We start from the raw sequence: 17,213 nt of genomic DNA on the forward strand, positions 1-17,213 counted from the left end.
CTCTAATAGTTCACGGGAACGGTTAAAAAAAACGCCACCGTTTACAAGCGCAGATGCCAGCTATTGTAAACTCGCGCCTCATTGGCCCGGTCAAATACAACCCCGCTCCTGATTGGCTGATAGTGTCCTGTTGACCGAAGGTGGACTCCTAGAGAGTCGGGAACAGTGGAAGCAAAAAAAAAAAAAAAAATTCCAAACTGCACCATGCGCCTCCACTGAGTAGGTTTGGATTAATCACCGGAAAGTCGTTTGTACTCAGACTCTATTAAATTATGACAACGCCCTCCACACTGAACCATACACGATATGTTTGTACTTTTTCTGCGGGTTTTTATGGATAAGCATCGCCGTCGTTGCCCGCCTGTAATGACGCTTCTCAACTACACAGGTAACTTTGTTTTAACTCCAACCGTTAGCATGGAGGCTAACTGTTAGCAGCCTGTTGCCGCAGTTTGCTTGGTTGTCGCTTTTGCCCACTTTGCTAGTTTTACAGGGAGCTTCCATAAACACGCAAAAGGGCAGCAGTGCCTCGTGTGGACGTTTGGACCGCTTTTATTGTGGTATTTTATGTAAAGTAACAAAGGGAAAAGCTTCTTTTGTTGAGCGCTCGGGAACAACAGCTCGGCACGCTCCCTTCGTGCCTCATTTAAACATCGATTTCAATCAAGTGATTGAAATCCATCCTCTAAAAAGTACAAACGTCGGCTTTGTCGTGAAACACAAACGGCAAATAAAGCTCGTGTGTTTTTATTTTTTAAGAAATAGTTTCTGTGGGGTTTCGTGTCTCAATTTTGAATGCGACGGACATATTTCGCCCAGCCTCCCGACAGTCCCCAGTCCACTTGTTGCTGGCTATTCAGTTAATGCACCGCTGGCTGTCCACGTTGTTGTGCTTCACGCTGGTTATAGTCCTGGTGTTGGCTACTACAACATTTTTAGACTTCATTAAGTTAGTTAGAATGAATTATTATTACAGTTGACTATCAAATTCCGTTTGTTCTAACTTTTTATGATGTGCCGTCACATAGTATTACTCTGAGTCAGCCTGTTTTCAAGCACCTGAGTGTGAAGCTCTCCAAGGATGAGACACAAAAACAGCATTTAGAAGGTAGCGTTTGGTTAGGACCCTGTTGCATAATGCTGATTGTCTAGAATTAATCACGAGTGGTCTGCTATTATAAACAACCAAGGTATTCATTCATGTTGTTTGTACAGACTCTTGGAGTAGTGTGAGATGTAATTGCTGTGCAGCTGATTCCTAAATCTGCCTTTGAATTCATTTTTTTTAAATGCACTTAACACATATATCATCTCATATCTCTCACACAGATGGATTAAGAAATCCAGCAAGTATGGAGGTGTGAATCGGATTGGAGCATTTTTTTTTAACATCCTGGTGGAGCTACATATTTCATGTGGTGGTTTACAGACATCAGCATTTTAACTGAAGCTAAATGATGGCATCACGGTGGGTTCCTTCTTGTGAAGACGATGAGAGGCAACGAGCAAGATCTTTCTGTGAGGTGAGTATGAGCCAGACTTCTTTAAAGTCCTGAAATGTGTTAAATGCTGATGACAAAAGGGATTTCTGTGGCCAACTGATTGCAGTTTCAGTGATATCCCACCTCCTTCAGTTTGGTTTTGGGTGGGGGTGGGATTTGTTTGACACCAAGGACCAGCTGTTTGTGTTTGTAGCAACCCCTGCTGAATTCTTTTGCTCTTTATGTCAACAGCGTGCCTCTTATCTATTCTTGTCATAAATATGCCCATCAGATTTTTGTTTCTTTTGAGTGCTTCAGATTTTTCTCAACTAAGATTGGCCGTGGTAGATGAACAGATCAAAAGAACAGGTTTTGGTTACAACATTTAATCAGATTTGAAATTATAATCAAACTCAAACGATGGTGTTTATTCAAGACCCGTGTTTCAGATTTTTAAGCTGTGACCCCTGTACCAGACAGGACACCATCTGCTCCTCTGAAAGCTTGCAGCCTGAATGAAGACCTTTATACCGTAATAAAGTAGGTAGCAACTGGGACTCTTTGAAATGAAAGGGCACCTATTTATAGTCTGTAGTTTTCTTTGATTTCCTCCATTGCCTTTAATCTAATATTCAGCTTGTCATTTAAACCTCCCAAGTTTGCATGATCACCATCTCTAAATGAGGGACATACAGGTGATTATGTTGTTACTTTAAACTAGGTAGATGTGCTGAATTTGATTTTTGTATCTCAGACCCAGGGGAGCAGATAATGCCTAAAAAAATTATAGTTAATCAATTACAGAGTAATAGAGTTGGTTTTCCTAGGTTTCTTTTTCTAATTTATTCACAGGGATGAGTTTTTTTGTTGGTTTGTTTGTTTTTTCCTAAGAGGCCTGAAATTAAAATTTCTGGATCAACCAGCACACCACATACTAGCGCATTCACTGTTGAAGCTCATTCAACAGACACAGCCTTAGCTGCATCTCACTGTCACAGCTAAGAAAACAAACTTGGATGATGTGCTTACCTTTTGTTATTTAAGCCATCTGGATACATGCTTGCCACTACTACATTCATTTAATGAATGAATTAACAACACTTAAAAATTATGGTGTAGAAAATCTTTATATATCCCCAGAAGATGACACGGGCAGTATGCTGGTGTCAGTAGACTGAAACATGTTAATTTGCATAACACAGCATGAGAGAAAATAGACAGTTCTTTTGCATAGGATCCCAGAAACCTGTTTGTGAATACTTTAGTAAGTGTTGATGTGCCATGAGGGAAAGCCACAGCATAGTGCCGTGAGTGGAAATCCTCCTTTTTAGCTCCCTCTAATAAGACTACCACACAAACCAATTCATGTGCTAATTTTGAGCCGGAAACCCCCTGGAGTCTCTGGTTCAGGGATTTTCTGGAAATGATGACACTGGATTTAATTAATGACCTAAGAATTTTCCTAGGCGGATTTTCACTTTCTCTTAGTATCTTAAAAGAGTGTGCAATGGCTGCAGTCGTTGGGAATCAGGAAAATCATTTTGATACAAGACTTGTATATTAATTTAGAGAAAGCATGTCACTGTTGGTGTTCTTGGGATTACATCAGGGGGACGGGAGCTGGATCTGGGGGTAGGGGAAAGTCTTTCTCACCCACCCTTGCTTAATTCTTTACTAGTCAGTCCTGTTCTTTTAAAGTTTTCTCATCCGTTATAACTATTAGACATGTGGAAAGTGTTTATAGTGAATACTGTGAAGCAGATGCTTAAAAATGGAGGAAAAATATCTGTTATTTGAATCAAGAGTTTGATTGGTGGCATTATCCTCCTCCACACTGGAGTGTCTGTCTGCTTTATCAGCTGAATAGTGCGTGGTATTCAGACATTGCAGCTGAATCCAAATAGCAGACAGCCCTTCCTCTGCTTGGATTTCAGACATTCATTTAGCAGCACAGTGCTGATGAGTGTGCTGTTGTGTGACTATGTGTGTTTTAGGAATTTCTATATTGGCCTATGGTGTTTACTAAATCAAACTCTATTGTATGGGTTTTTCCCCCTACAGCTTCTGTATGATGAATGCCTTTTTCACGATGGATAATTCCAGCTTTTCATTCTCTAGTAGAACAACAGAAATGAGAGTGGTTGGAACTGGATTATTGTTTTGGATGATGAAGCATGATCCATATTTAGCACCGTAGGAGACCACTGACAAACAGACTTCCCCTGTCACCACAACCCTGGCTTCATTAAAGCTCAGTGTTTATCTGATTTAGGCTTGCTGCCTTTTTACAGAACCCTCTGCGCAGGCATCGTATGGTTAACTGATGGCAATCGGAAGGGAAAATTGACCTTCAATTGGATAGAAGTCGTCTGTTACTTCCTGTTGCGTTATGATTGTGTCTGCAGCGTCTCACGAGAGAACATAAGAGATGGGCTGTGTGATTCAGTTTTTCCTCACTGTGTAGTAAAACATCTATGTCTACACATGGAAAACTCTGTGACATGCTCTGTGTCTTGTTCAAACAACTAAGAAAGATTACAGATGGTTACAGACAAATCCAATAAGAGGGGATATTTTCCTTTTTCCTTTTTAACAACTGCTCACTAAATCAGTTTTCTTGAAAGCAAAATGCCCATTACACATGTCCCAGTCTTTTTGGTCCAAAAACTAAAATATAGGCAGTTCTATCAAATATGTTAACATGTTATTCGTTTTCAGCAGCTTGTATTTTTAGTAAAATTTGTGAGATAATGCCAGTGTTTTTGACACGTCTGCTCAGAAAACAAGTGGCATCAGTAATTTCACCCATTGAGGAGAATGAAAAATTAAAGCAAATGCTCCTGCAGAGAACTGAAGTATCACTACAAAACCTTGGTGCTGAGTTTTTTTGAAATTGTTGTTGTTGTTTGTTTGTTTTTTTATAATTCAGTGCTAGTCTTTCGTATATGCAAAGAGGCTTCTCCGTGCCCTCTGGGGTTTCGGTAACGATCAACAGAAAGTATGTTCAAAATTACAACCAAGGGGTGGGCTTACAGCTGCTGAGCAAGACTGTTTATTTACCAGCTTTAATCTTTATAACAGCAGCATTGTATGACAAACTCATAAGGGATGTAACAGGATTTCTTTCAGAAAAGTTATTAACCCTGGCACGTTCGACCAGCACAGTGTGGACTGATGAGGATATTAAGCTTTATAAGACAATGGTCGTGCTGTGATTTTTTTATTTTTTTTTTTTCCTTTTTTTTTTTTTGGGTGGGGGGTATTTTTTTTTTTTTAATTTTTAGTTATCACTCAGAGAGAAACCAACAGTATGTCTTGTTTTGTTTTGTTTTGTTTTTTTGGGGGGGGGGGGGGCTCTCTCTCTCTCCCCCTTTTCACATTGTGCAAATCTTCTATGTGGCTCCAAAAAAACCCCTCTTTCACAGGTGGTGCTCTCTGCTGCTGACTGAGCAGAGTAGATTCAGATAGACCTGTTCTTGCAACAGGCGAGTAGGATCTCTGACAGCGGTACAGGAGATGGCTTGTCCCAAAAGTTGCTCGTTTGGTTTCTAGTTGTTTTTGTTTATAAAAGATTTCTAGAGAGATTTCTATGAGAGGTGACTAATTATACTGATAAAGTAGCTAAGCTGACAACAGTGAGAGGTGAAGGAAAGGTGATGATCACTGCTGTGAGTGAGAGGGGGTATCAGGTGCCAAGGTGAGATGGCATTTCCACATTTTAAAACAACAGAGATCAAATTACTGCTCAACAAACCAGAAGTCAAATGTGTGCTAGTAATGGAGTACACCTCGGCCTGAAGGAATGCCATTCGGGTTTTATGTGACACTAAGACTACGTCCACACTAGCCCGGATAGATGTGAAAACGGCATTTTCGTCTGAAAACGCTCCGCGTCCACACTAGCGTTTTCAGTCGTTTTCACAGAGTTGTGCGTCCACATTGAAACGATCAAAAACGCTCACGTTCCAGTCCTGCGCTTGCGCAAAAGCGAGTGAGAATTAAAGAATTTGAAAAAAAGCTATCTGGAGCATGTACAAACTGATATTAATCGTTTTTTAGGGCTGTCAAAATTGAGAGCAGTCAAAACAGCTGCTGTATAATGCACTCCGCTATCTTTGTTTAATTGGTCACATGACTGCATCACATGACTAAAATGCGTCATCATTTTAGAAAGTCTGCGTTTTCGAGTGTCCGCATTGCAATGGGACAGCTCCGTTTTGAAATGTATGCGTTTTCAAGAGCGTTTTCAAAACGCTGCGTTTTTCCTTGGGGAAAGCGCCGTCTCAGTGTGGACGGGAGGCCCAAACGGAGAGAAAACGATGCGTTTTCAAACAAAAATGCATTAGTGTGGACGTAGCCTAAGGCAGTACAGAGAACCGTTTCACTGATGATTTGCACCTCTGTTTAAGTAAAATTCAGTGTAGATCTTTTCTTTTATTGTCAGTAATTGATTTAAAACTGTGAGATGTGGGCTGCAAACTTGTTTTTTTTGTTTGTTTTTTTACTTTAAAATTTTTTGGGGAACTACTGTACTGAACGAAGCTTCAAAAAGGTAATTTTTTTCAAACCACATCAGATCTGTGTCAGCATACAGGAAAAAAATCCCACATAAATGGCATTCTTCAGTCATTTCCTTCTCATCCATATGTTACAAGTAGAAGTGTGGCGTGCAGAAAATGCACCACATGTCTGTGTAGACTGTAGACTGAGTAATGATACTTCTCCTAACCTTGTCCTGCAGTACAAGGCTGGAACGCCCAGTGCTCACCAGTGGCTCTCTGTATCATTATCTTAGGCTTTTCACAGCTAAGTGCTTGGTTTGGATGGGATGTGGTGTAGAATTTAGCAGCCCACAGAGAACTATGTTTCCTCACATTTTAAGGTTATGTGATTGTACAGTGTTTTTGTAAAGCTGATGTCATGTGGTGCATGTAATGTCTGATTTGGTGATGTCAGCAGAGGCTTTCAGACATACAGGCCTCGCAGTGTGGTTTCATAAGATTTGTTAACAAAGGACAAGTTGGAATTCCACTTGTTATGTTGTTGTATATCAGTTTTTTATGTGAAAACTGCTCTCTAATCTCTGTGGTAGGGGCACCAATGGTGTAGTCACCATAAAAACTCCTGGGGGATAACCACCTGTTCTTTGGATTCAGCATACTTGAAACAGTGTATGTACTCCTGTGTCATTTGTCAAAGAACATTTACTTCTGAAGACACTTATTTTGTCTGTACAGTAAGACAAGGTATGGTCTTTGATATGTTAAGGCATCTCAGTGCTCTTGTATGGTGCGATCCATACTTAATATTAGGGCTGCAACTAAAGATTCTCAATGTAGTCGACTAATCTGCCAGTTTGTCTTTGATTATTTGATTAGTCAACAATTTTTTCAAAAACTCTTATCTTCGCTTCCTCGGGGCAAACCTCCTGTTTTAGGCTCCAGTACCTCACCTGCTCAATTTTGCCCACTTGTGAATATCACCCTGTTGACCCAGGAAACAAATGAATTTGAAAATAATCACATGTGTATTTTTATCAATACTCAATAGGGCCGTCAGAATAAAAATGAAGTAAATAAAAAAATTACGTAATAAAAATTAAAGTGGTAGTAGTATTTTTTTATTTTAAAGTGTGCAATTAGGAAACTAAAAATGGCTTCTGTCGATAAGTTAAAATAAAGCTTCAAATTCAATAAAAAAAAAAATTTTTTTTCAGTCCAAAATAACAAGTTTGCAAAGTTTACAGATGATTCAGTTCAGTTCATGAATTCGCAATTGCAGTGTACATGCTGTGGAGTGAGATGATGTTCCCAGCTGGTAATAACCATGCTAAAGATGCGCTCTGTTATGACTTCAGCCATTTGAGGGAGTGGCTGAAGTCATGTGGCTGAGTTTGTCTTTACAGGACAAACTCAGCTACACGCCTTTGATTAATACAAGTAAAACAGAACAAAACAATTAAAAAACAAACAAAAAAACGTTATTAATCACAAATTTGGTTGCATGTCATAGTTTCCCTATATGGTTTAGTGTTCAATGCCAATTATGCTGTTTAACTGACAGTGTATTGGTTTACTATCGCATTTCACTCATTAGCTAGCAAAACTAAAAAGGTGTTCCCTTTTGCAAGCGTTATCCTGAGAAATTTCCGACAGGTAAGCTAACACAAACGTTACTGTACAAACGTTAACATAAACAAGGTATCAATGTGATGCACTAACTGAACTCCCTACAACTGACCCATTCAGAGTCAACGTCACAGGGTGCTGGTCTTTTAAATGGTCGTGCACTGCAGTAGTGCTACTGTTGCCACTGTCACATTATTTAATTATGTGGCCATTCTTTACCCAGGGAAGCATTTAAATGGTAGGACTCAACAGCGTACAGATGCAAGGAACATGGAGAAAGCAGAAGAGTGATGGTGGGTCTGTCTTCTTGTAGATGCATTGTATCTACTGTAATCTTATCTGTGTCAGTCTTTCTTACCCCTCTTTTTTTTAATTGATAATTTTAGTGGTTCTTACTAAAGATTTAGTCAACATTTGGGATCAATATATGGAACTGGGTTAGGTTTTACTTTATAGAGCAGTAATGGTAATATTTCCCTTAGTATAAAAACAAAAGCATTCCTAAACTGAGGAAAAAAATGAGTTTTACAAAGGATGAGGAACACAGACGTCAGATACTATCAGTCATGTTTACCTTTGTTCTTCTTGTTCTGTTGCAAATGTGGATTTGTTGTATTCAGGTATAGCAGGAATTTCAAGGATTTTGAGTACATGGCATGTTTAGGTAGGAAGACTTTTTAAAAAATCCATATAAGACAGTCTCTAGATTAACTGACTGCCATATAAATGGTTAGTGTTTGTAAATTAACCTTGGTTTATACTGAAATAGTAATAATCTAAGCTGACCAGTGTGCACCTGCCCATGATGATTATTTATTTATTAGTTTTGGTTTCGATGAGCAACAAGTCTTCACATTTAGCTTGGTCTGAGTGTGCAGACGGTGTTGCTGGATCAAGCAGTTATTAGCTCAAACATATTGGAAAACTACTATTAAAAACTCAAATACTGCATTTGTCTTAGCCTTTCCAGCTTCTCAGGCTGTCTTTGACTTTTAGACCCTTCATTCAGAATAAAAAAGGAACTCTTTAAAATTACTTGGTAATTTTCTAAAACCTCTAAATATTTGATATTTGCTGCTCTGGTGGTTATTTACTGCAGCAAAATTTCAATGTTCACTAGAGACGCCACAGGATATAAGCTTTATTGTTGTTCTGTATTATAGAGTAAAAGATGCTGTGTTGCTAAAATCCCAAATTAGTTGACAGTTAGCTTTGTTTGTTGGGATCTGGGATTGAAATCTGTGCTCCTTGAGATGCAGGTCTGGTCACTTTTAATTTCCAACAGACGTCCACCAGATTAGCAAATGCCTTCTCAAACCTTCTCCAAACTGCCTCACCCAGTGCAAACAGTCTGGCATTCTGGTGATTCATAAATAGGTGAGAGGCATTCATTTGTGGGCAGGAAAGAGAGGTGTGTCATATTTTGATGTGGACGTTCCTTTCATGTGCTTTTCTTTGTAGCCCCTTTTTCACAAGTCATGATTTTCTTTTATGTTGCTTCCCCTTTGACCTCTTCTCACAGTTGTTTAAAAGTGGTATCAACCTGGTCTGTCAGGTTGATACAACTCCTCCCCAACAATAACCATTTTTGTTGTTTGTTGTTTTGTTTTTTTAAATTAAGTGAGGGAAATGCCTGTCTAGAATTTACTGGAATGTCACATCATTAATAACTATGCGAGTGGCAATGATAACACTGCATGGCCAGACCATGTCTAAAGATCAAAGGTTGGGAAATTGTTCTCTGGACTGGTTGCTAAATCTGATCCAGTAAACTGAGGCTGACTTGCCCTGGAGACACAAGGGCAGCAGTGCAGGCATTTCAAACATCCAGTCCTATCACCAGAAACAGTCGTCTGGGTACACATTTAATACAACCAGAGCTCATACAGACACAGACTTTAATGTGGAAGTGCTGGTATCACAGTACAGCCAAAGCTCATTCAAAGGAAAACCTGTTCTGCTGGTTTAATCAAAACACATGGGTGTCAGCTGCACCTGTAGCTCTGTTTCCCAGCCAGCTATTAGTGCTCTGGTTTCTTATCCTGTGTACATTTGAAACCTTTATGTGCCCTGGAGAGCTTGTGATGTTGCTTGAAGTAAAATTTATTTCAAATAGTTTGATCAATATATTCCTGAAAGGGACAAAGTGGCCAAATAAGACTGTTAAGAAGGCTGTAGAGAGCGCAGTGTAACATGCTTTAACTTGGTATACACCTTCAGGCATGCATAACATTTGAGAAGAGTCAATGAGTGTGAGACAGTCTGTTCAGTCTGCGAAGTACTCAAGAGCAGTTGGGTGGAAAGTTGGAAAGTTGTAGGTCTGTGCTGACAAACTGTTTTTTGAAATGTTTGTTTTGTCCGTTCATAACTGTGTGTAACAGCTGTTTGGTTTTGCTTAAAACAAACAAAGACAAGTTTTGTTTGTTTGTTTGTTTTTTTAATGTGTACAAGCAAATTCGTTCAAATTCTTTTCATAGGTTGTTTGAAAATGGATGTAATTCCTCCCAGTTTTCTGACATTTTGTTTAACATTTCTGCCCAAGCAGAGATGGCCTGAATGCAAGCTCATCAAATTCTTCACATTGTTGGGGAAAGTCTGTGCTTCAGTGGGGAGGGGGAGGGTTTGTTTGAGACAGGATGAGGAAATTTGATTTATTTATTTATGTTTATTGAGACTTTTCGAGGCTGATTGGATAGAGGTGTTCTGAAAGTTATAGTGGAGAATGACAGGATTGATATAAACACTGGCTTGAGGTCAGTTTAAAAAAAAAAAAGGAATAAAAGAGGTTATGTAGGACAGATTTATAAGCTGTTATGTTAAGTGACAGAAACCAGCTGTTAATTATATGACGAAGTTGTTATTTTCACTTGGAAATTTTCAAAAAGTGTGAGCCTATGGATTTTAATCAAAGTGTTAAGCTCTTTTGGTGTTTTTAAAATCATTATTGTCGAAGTGTTTTATTTATATTTGCTATATATTTGATACGCTATATTTATATCCGATGTACTTTTTTATGTTTGTATTTATTCTTTAAGACAATTTCAATGAAAAAGTCAGATGTATTTTGCATATACATTCTCAAAACAGTGAGAATAAAAGCACATGCTTCTTGTGTTTATGCAACCTGTCTTCAGTTTGACAAATATGAGGAAAATAAGTGATTACAAAACCATTTAAGGCTTGCATTCACTGGGGGATGACTTATTAGGCAAGATACTTGATAATATACCATTGAAAGTGAAAGCCACCAAGACATTTGTGGACTTGCTGAACAAACTAATAAATAATTTATCCTTATTTACATTGTGTTTTACGCAGCAGATGCTGCCTTTATTGCAAACACAAACAGTAAAACGTGCAGTGATGTGAAAGTAACAGGCTTGCGTCATTTAACAACACTGTAGATTTTAATTGTATTTATTTTTTTGGGCCATCCTTCAAAAACTAATGCGAGATGGCCCAAAAAGTGTTTGCAAACTGAAATAGTAGTGCATATTTGAAAGGAGGAGTTCTGTGTAAAGGACGCGTTGCTACAAACACGATACCACAAAGGTGTGAAGCTATAAATAGTCAGTAAACACAGGAGTGATGTCTAAAGCCTGACATGCTCCACTCCAGCTGTGTAAATGGGATACTCTGAAATGACTTGATGGTAAACGCTGGGCAACCACTAATGTTTTTCATAAGCCCATTCTCCTCTACACTATGTTAAGCTGAAATGAATGACCCTGTGTTAATGCACAGTAATTTCTCTGAAAAGGATGTTTGTCAATGTGGGAATTTGTGGTGGCTTTTACATATGATGTAGTTCTGGTTTTGTTTCTTTTTTTGTTTTTTAACTTTATCTTTTTATTTGTGCCCATTCCTAGATTATATAGCTACATTTTTTGTTATCAGAACTATTTTAAATCTTCTTTAGAAAAAGATGCTTCCTTTTTTTTTTTAATTGCTTCTTAAAACTTTCTTTGTTCAGAGTGACACTCCAGAGTGGAGGAGCTTGGCTGATTCGTCCGCAGCGCCGTACCCAACAGATGACGAGCCATTCTCATGGCCGAGGCCGAAAACTGTGCGTTTGCATCGCACATCCCAAGGCTTCGGCTTCACCCTTCGACACTTCATTGTGTACCCGCCGGAGTCAACGCTGCACTACTTTCCGGTAGATTTCAGGATTTCACATTTCAGAAATTTTCATGAGTTTTATTGACCTGAGTATTGTTTGCCTCTTATCACATAAGATAGCATTAAGTCAACAAAAAGCCTAGTACTGAAAAGACTCTGACCATGAGCAGCAAAGTCACTTGAGGATTTCTGTGCTTTTACAGGAGGAAGATCATGGCCGCAGAGGTAAGCAGAAAAATTCAACTGTTTCTTCTTATAACTACCTTTCAGTACTGCTGAATCAGAGCAGTTCATCTGAATTGCAACAACTCTTAATGCATCCACCCTTCAGCTCTTTTTTTTTTTTGTTTTGTTTTCTTATGTAGTGAGTAGACATAGACTTTAATTAATCCCACACTGTGGAAATTCACTTGTTACTGCAGCACAAGGGCCAAAAGGAAAAGGAAGAGGTGAATTAGAGATGTATTAGAAAACAATACAAAAGTAGAAAAAAATAAATAAGAAGCACAGACTGGTAATTTAAAAAAAATCCAAAATACTATATTATGTAAAGATAGTTACTATATGCAGTAAAATACACTAAGATTTTCGTTTTTTATGTGTACATAAAGTGCAGTGGGTACAATGTAGTTCCTGTGAAAGGTTTGTTTAGCACCACCTCTTTCTGTCCTTCTCTGACCCTCCTCACTACACATTTTGTTCTGGCTGCTTTTCAGCCTTTTTCATGCCCTTAGAAAGAGATGGTCTCAATTTTCAACAAGCTGTGTTTGACAGTGAGTTTTATGGTTTGGTTTCTTCGTTAAAAATATTCACACCCTGTCTATGGCAGACGTATGTCAATCTATTACTGTTTTTTACCTTTTCAGTATGTGACCGGAGTAACCGGAGTAGCCTGAAGTTACCAATACGTCACATGCTTTGTTTAAAGTGTGATATAGTGAAACAGAAAGTAGAGAAGAAGAGAACTTAGAAAAGTGCCTGTAATGTTTATTTGTTTGTAAGTATTTTTTTGGATTTAGGCCAGTGTTGAGGAAATGCACTGTGTCCTTGAGTTTTTGGCAAGTGAGACTGAAAATGTCTAGATTCAATTACTGAAACTGCAAGGAAGTATTTTCAGATCTTTCAAACAATGTTGTGTTGTCATTCTTCAATGGACACCGAGCATGTACTTGTACCTGTTGGGCTAGAATGGATTTCATTTAAATTTTGCTCCCATGATTTTGAATAGGAACGTTGGTCCATCTGCTCAACTTATTTTTGTGGATGTCAGTAAATCTATGAGATATTTATAATCACGGCAGAGCAAAAAATGTGCTGGAAAGTAGCCATGTAAATTTGCTTGCGCATGTTGAAGTTATTTATTAAATGTACAAGTAATCGTTTTGTTTTCTTACAAAATGGGAAGCCCCATAAAATCCTCGGAAAATCATGATCTAAAGTTGTGAAGTGTTAGTGTGTAGTGGTCAGTGTTGGGACTAACGCGTTATTAAGTAACGCGTTACAGTAACTACGTTATTATTGTGGTAACGAGCACGGTAACTAGTTATTATGCCAAAACCAGGAACGCATTACTCGTTACTGGGATTTATATAGGCTCGTTATTCGTTACTTCGTGTGGTGGATATCGCGGAGCTTCCACAGATTCAGTAACATTAGCAAGGGGTGGAAGCCAGCAGGTGGATGAAAAGGTTTAGGTGGAGTTTATTTTCAGTATGCTGACATTTTCGTACTGCGTGCTAGCTAGCATGACTGAGTTTCTATACAGCTGGGTGGTGCTATGTTACTGATGTTGAACTTTATTTTGTTCATACGGTTAATTATTAGAGTTGCCAACCGTCTCCTAAAAAACAGAATCGTCTGGTATTCAGAGAAAATATTACGCGTTTCGTACTGAGGTGAAAAGGAACACAGTTTGTCCCGGACTTCAGCTACAATGAAAAAGACACAAAGCTGGAGCTGCACAGCTGCCTCTTCTTCTCTCATTCTCTCCCGTTTCTACTTCAATCACGAAACTGATCAATGATCAGCTGATCGGCTTTTCTCTCTTGTTTATTTATCGCCCACTTTGCACCAGAAAGAAGAAACCAGTGGATGTCGCGCTAAACAACAGCAGCACGTTTAAGCTTGATCAGCTGTTGTTAGAATTTATTTAATATTAATTTCTAGTATCAGCTGATGTTTGCTGGAGCCACAGCTGTAAAGCTGCTGGTCATGATATCAGTTTGGTTATCTGGTGAGAGGGAAACATGAAGATGAAACCAGGAGATGTCCTTACTGAATCATCAGAGCTGAACAGGTGATGGAGAAACAGGTTTACCTTTTAGGTGACATGAATGAGTTGAAGGGAAGTTATGAACTGTTTCTGAGAGACAAATAACACCAGCATCCTTTTCTAAGTAGCTGACAGCTGGTAACTGTGCAGGGGCAGGTCTAGCAAAGTTTTGCCAGGGGGCCAGGTAGGGCATTAACAGGGAAAGGGGGTGACAAGGAAATACTTTTCTTTATTATTCTCATTTAAAATGTCTAGCTTTTAAAAAAATAATTATCTGAGTCTTACAACAAACAAATGATAGATTGATACATATATACCATCAGAACAGTGTACATCACTGTCACAACAGTGTTTGTTTTCATTCAAAGGCTTTATGATTTTTCCTATAATGGTGGGCCGGTCTCTAGTCAAAATACCCGGGACGATTTTTTTGTCCCAGTCCAGCTCTGTATGCAGCTCATCTGCAGTCTGGTGTTACCTACATCTTCCTATTCAGAAGGCAGAATTTCCAAGTTCTGAGTACAATCAAAAGCACCACGACTGCAGTTTTTGTGTTGGATGTAAAAAGCAGGCTAGAATCATGGTGGCGGTCAACAACGGTCCAGGCGTGGGATTTCTCTCGTGGAAATGTGCACATTATTTTTTCCTTTCTATTGGTAGGTGGCACAGTGCACTTGTGGCAAGTAAGCAAGCTAGAAGACTGGCAATCTTGCTGGGTATCCAGTTACGGAAGCAACACATTAACAAGAGAATTCTGAGTAAAACCAAAGTTACTTTCCCTAGTAACTAGTTACTTTGAAAGTAACAAGTAACTTGAAGTAACTGAGTTACTTTTTTAGAGAAGTAACTAGTAATGTAACTAAGTTACTAATTTAAAGTAACTTACCCAACACTGGTAGTGGTTAATATGAACAAAATCTAATATTTCTGTACATTTCTGAAGAATGTCTTTAGTGGCCATCTTTAAGAGTGTTGGTCTTTTTAAAAAGGAAAATCACCTCTGGGTATTTTTTCCCTTCACAGTTCAACAAGTTAGGCCAAATAGAAATTTCAAGCTGTAACACTTTACTATTTAAATCAGAGATGTCTTTCCAAGCTAATTTCTTAGGTGTTTATTCTAATAAAACTATTATGAACACTTTCTGATACTTTATACAGCAGATATTGAGCTTGCTTATTGTTCAGATGTAAAACCTCAAATAACATTACAGGAAAGCAAGGTGCCATTAAAGTATATTATTTCTGTTTCACCCCCAAAAATTGAAACGCTTTAGAAGCCCAGCGCTCTGCCCAGGGCTTTGCTGCTTTGGATCAGGTAAGCCGGAGAATATTAAAGAATCCCGGTAGTTTTATAATGCTCCTCACAGGGGCTCACAGGCAGCAAGCCGGAACTGAACAAAGAAAAAAGCCAACCTGAGGGCTTTTCAGTCCAGTCTGAGTCAGCAAGCAAACAAACATGCTGCCTCCCCAAAACGAGGATAAAGCTGCACTGTCGTACCTCTGTTGTTGTTTTTTTTGTTTGTTTTTATGAATCAGTTTTTGACGTGTACTTCTCTATTCAGAATAACAATACACCAAGGCAATATTCTATAGGTTTATTTACAGTGCAACTCAGTTTTATTATTGTGCAAATGGTCCCATCAGTTTTGTGTATTTTTGCAAACAAATCTGTCAGGGCATCAGTAGGAAGCAAATTAATGTGGGAAGAACTGGATGAAGTAGAATTACTTGCAGAAAGGGCTTCATCGCATAGATGACCTTCACATGAAAAGGTGATGGAAACACTAATAATGTAAAACGAATCATAAAGAGATTTCTCAAAAGTTTTTAAGTCATTTAAGGAACTTGACCCTAATGGATATGGATGAAAACAGCAAATTACAGCAACAGACTTGTGTTTAAGGGTGGCTGTCTTATAGCCTTCACCACATCCAGGTTAAATGTTAAAGTTAATAGAAACTCATACAAGGATGTTAAAAAAACAAACAAGAGAATTGGTATATGTGAACTATCCGAAAAAGAAAATGACCTTTAGGACGATCCCCAACGTCTCTAAACAGTTTAATAAACATAGTTTTGTGCCTCAAAATCGGGTTTTGGGTTATTTGGTAATTAGACCTCAGTGAGTCTTAAAAACACTGCATCCACCCTAATTTGCTGTTGACATAACTGATCATTCAGATGAAGGCTGGTTGTTATTCTGAAGACAGAAATGTGAATTTACTTAAAACCAACAAGCCAAAAAAAAAGAAAAAAAAAGAATCAGAGTTATGGATGTGCTGTGGTTATGGTGTGCACAGTGCCACATCACCATCCATTCACAAATTGTACAAAAATCCGCTTCTTCCCAAGACAAAGATGCTCTGTCATGACTCGGGTCAAGTTTGGGTTCAGTGATCTGATAATTGCTGCCTTTTACCTCATTCACAGCTCCGTCTTTTTTAAAACTGCTTATGGGGGACAGGCATTAATATTTGTTTTTAACCATGAAGCTAATTTATGGTGGGATTATTCAGTTTTTGCCTAGAAATTATTTTGCACTGTATTTTAATAGTCTTCATTAACATAACGGTGAAATCTGCATAGATAAATATGAGTCAGCTGTAGGCACAAACTTCTCTTGAGTTTTCTTGGAGCAATCCAAACCTGTTCCTTTTTTTTTCCATTTTCTTGGAAGGGTTTTAAAGGAACACTCAAACTTTTTTGGCATGTGCATTTGTTTTTGTGTATCTGTGCCGAACATTGAGAAATGAATTTAATCTTTATCTGCTCATCCACGTTTGGAAACAAACACATATTTCTTAAAATACTGGTTATGTACAGGAAATGGTTTGGCGCCAACAGGATTAGTGAGGTGCTAAGCTTATGTGTGAGCTATTATACCTTGGTGACATTAATACTGCCATTTGTTTTAGTCTGTCTCTTATTCAACTCCCAACATGCATCTAGATGTTCATAGTGGCATTTCTAGATGGCTTCATTGAAGAAATTAGGACTTGCAACTTCTCAGAATACCACCAGATGGAGCATCTCTTTTTGGTGTAGCAGTATGGGACTCTTGTACTATATTACATAATGTCCCCAGGATGTGATTCTGCATGAGTAATTACGGGTGTGTGGAAAGGAGGGGGAGAAAAAAATAAATTAATTTTGAGGTTGGCCTGGTGTAAAAATAATTAGCTTTATCGGCCTGTAAGTGGCATGATCATTAGG

The 17,213-nt window shown here is 38.5% G+C and overlaps 1 protein-coding gene across 2 annotated transcripts in view; it reads left to right on the forward strand.

Moving 5' to 3' along the window:
• The first annotated feature begins 216 nt into the window (after window positions 1–216).
• Window positions 217–17,213, forward strand: part of arhgap21b (Rho GTPase activating protein 21b) — a 38,766-nt gene continuing 21,769 nt past the window's right edge. For both annotated transcript variants that reach the window (XM_063461561.1, XM_063461562.1), the window contains exons 1-4: window positions 217–388; window positions 1,330–1,523; window positions 11,583–11,765; window positions 11,932–11,953. In XM_063461561.1, the coding sequence (XP_063317631.1) occupies window positions 1,455–1,523; window positions 11,583–11,765; window positions 11,932–11,953 (274 nt within the window). In that variant the 5' untranslated portion in view covers window positions 217–388; window positions 1,330–1,454. The remainder of the gene's footprint in view (window positions 389–1,329; window positions 1,524–11,582; window positions 11,766–11,931; window positions 11,954–17,213) is intronic.

The sequence above is a fragment of the Pelmatolapia mariae genome, linkage group LG18, assembly GCF_036321145.2.
Source record: "Pelmatolapia mariae isolate MD_Pm_ZW linkage group LG18, Pm_UMD_F_2, whole genome shotgun sequence".
NCBI classification, from domain to species: domain Eukaryota; kingdom Metazoa; phylum Chordata; class Actinopteri; order Cichliformes; family Cichlidae; genus Pelmatolapia; species Pelmatolapia mariae.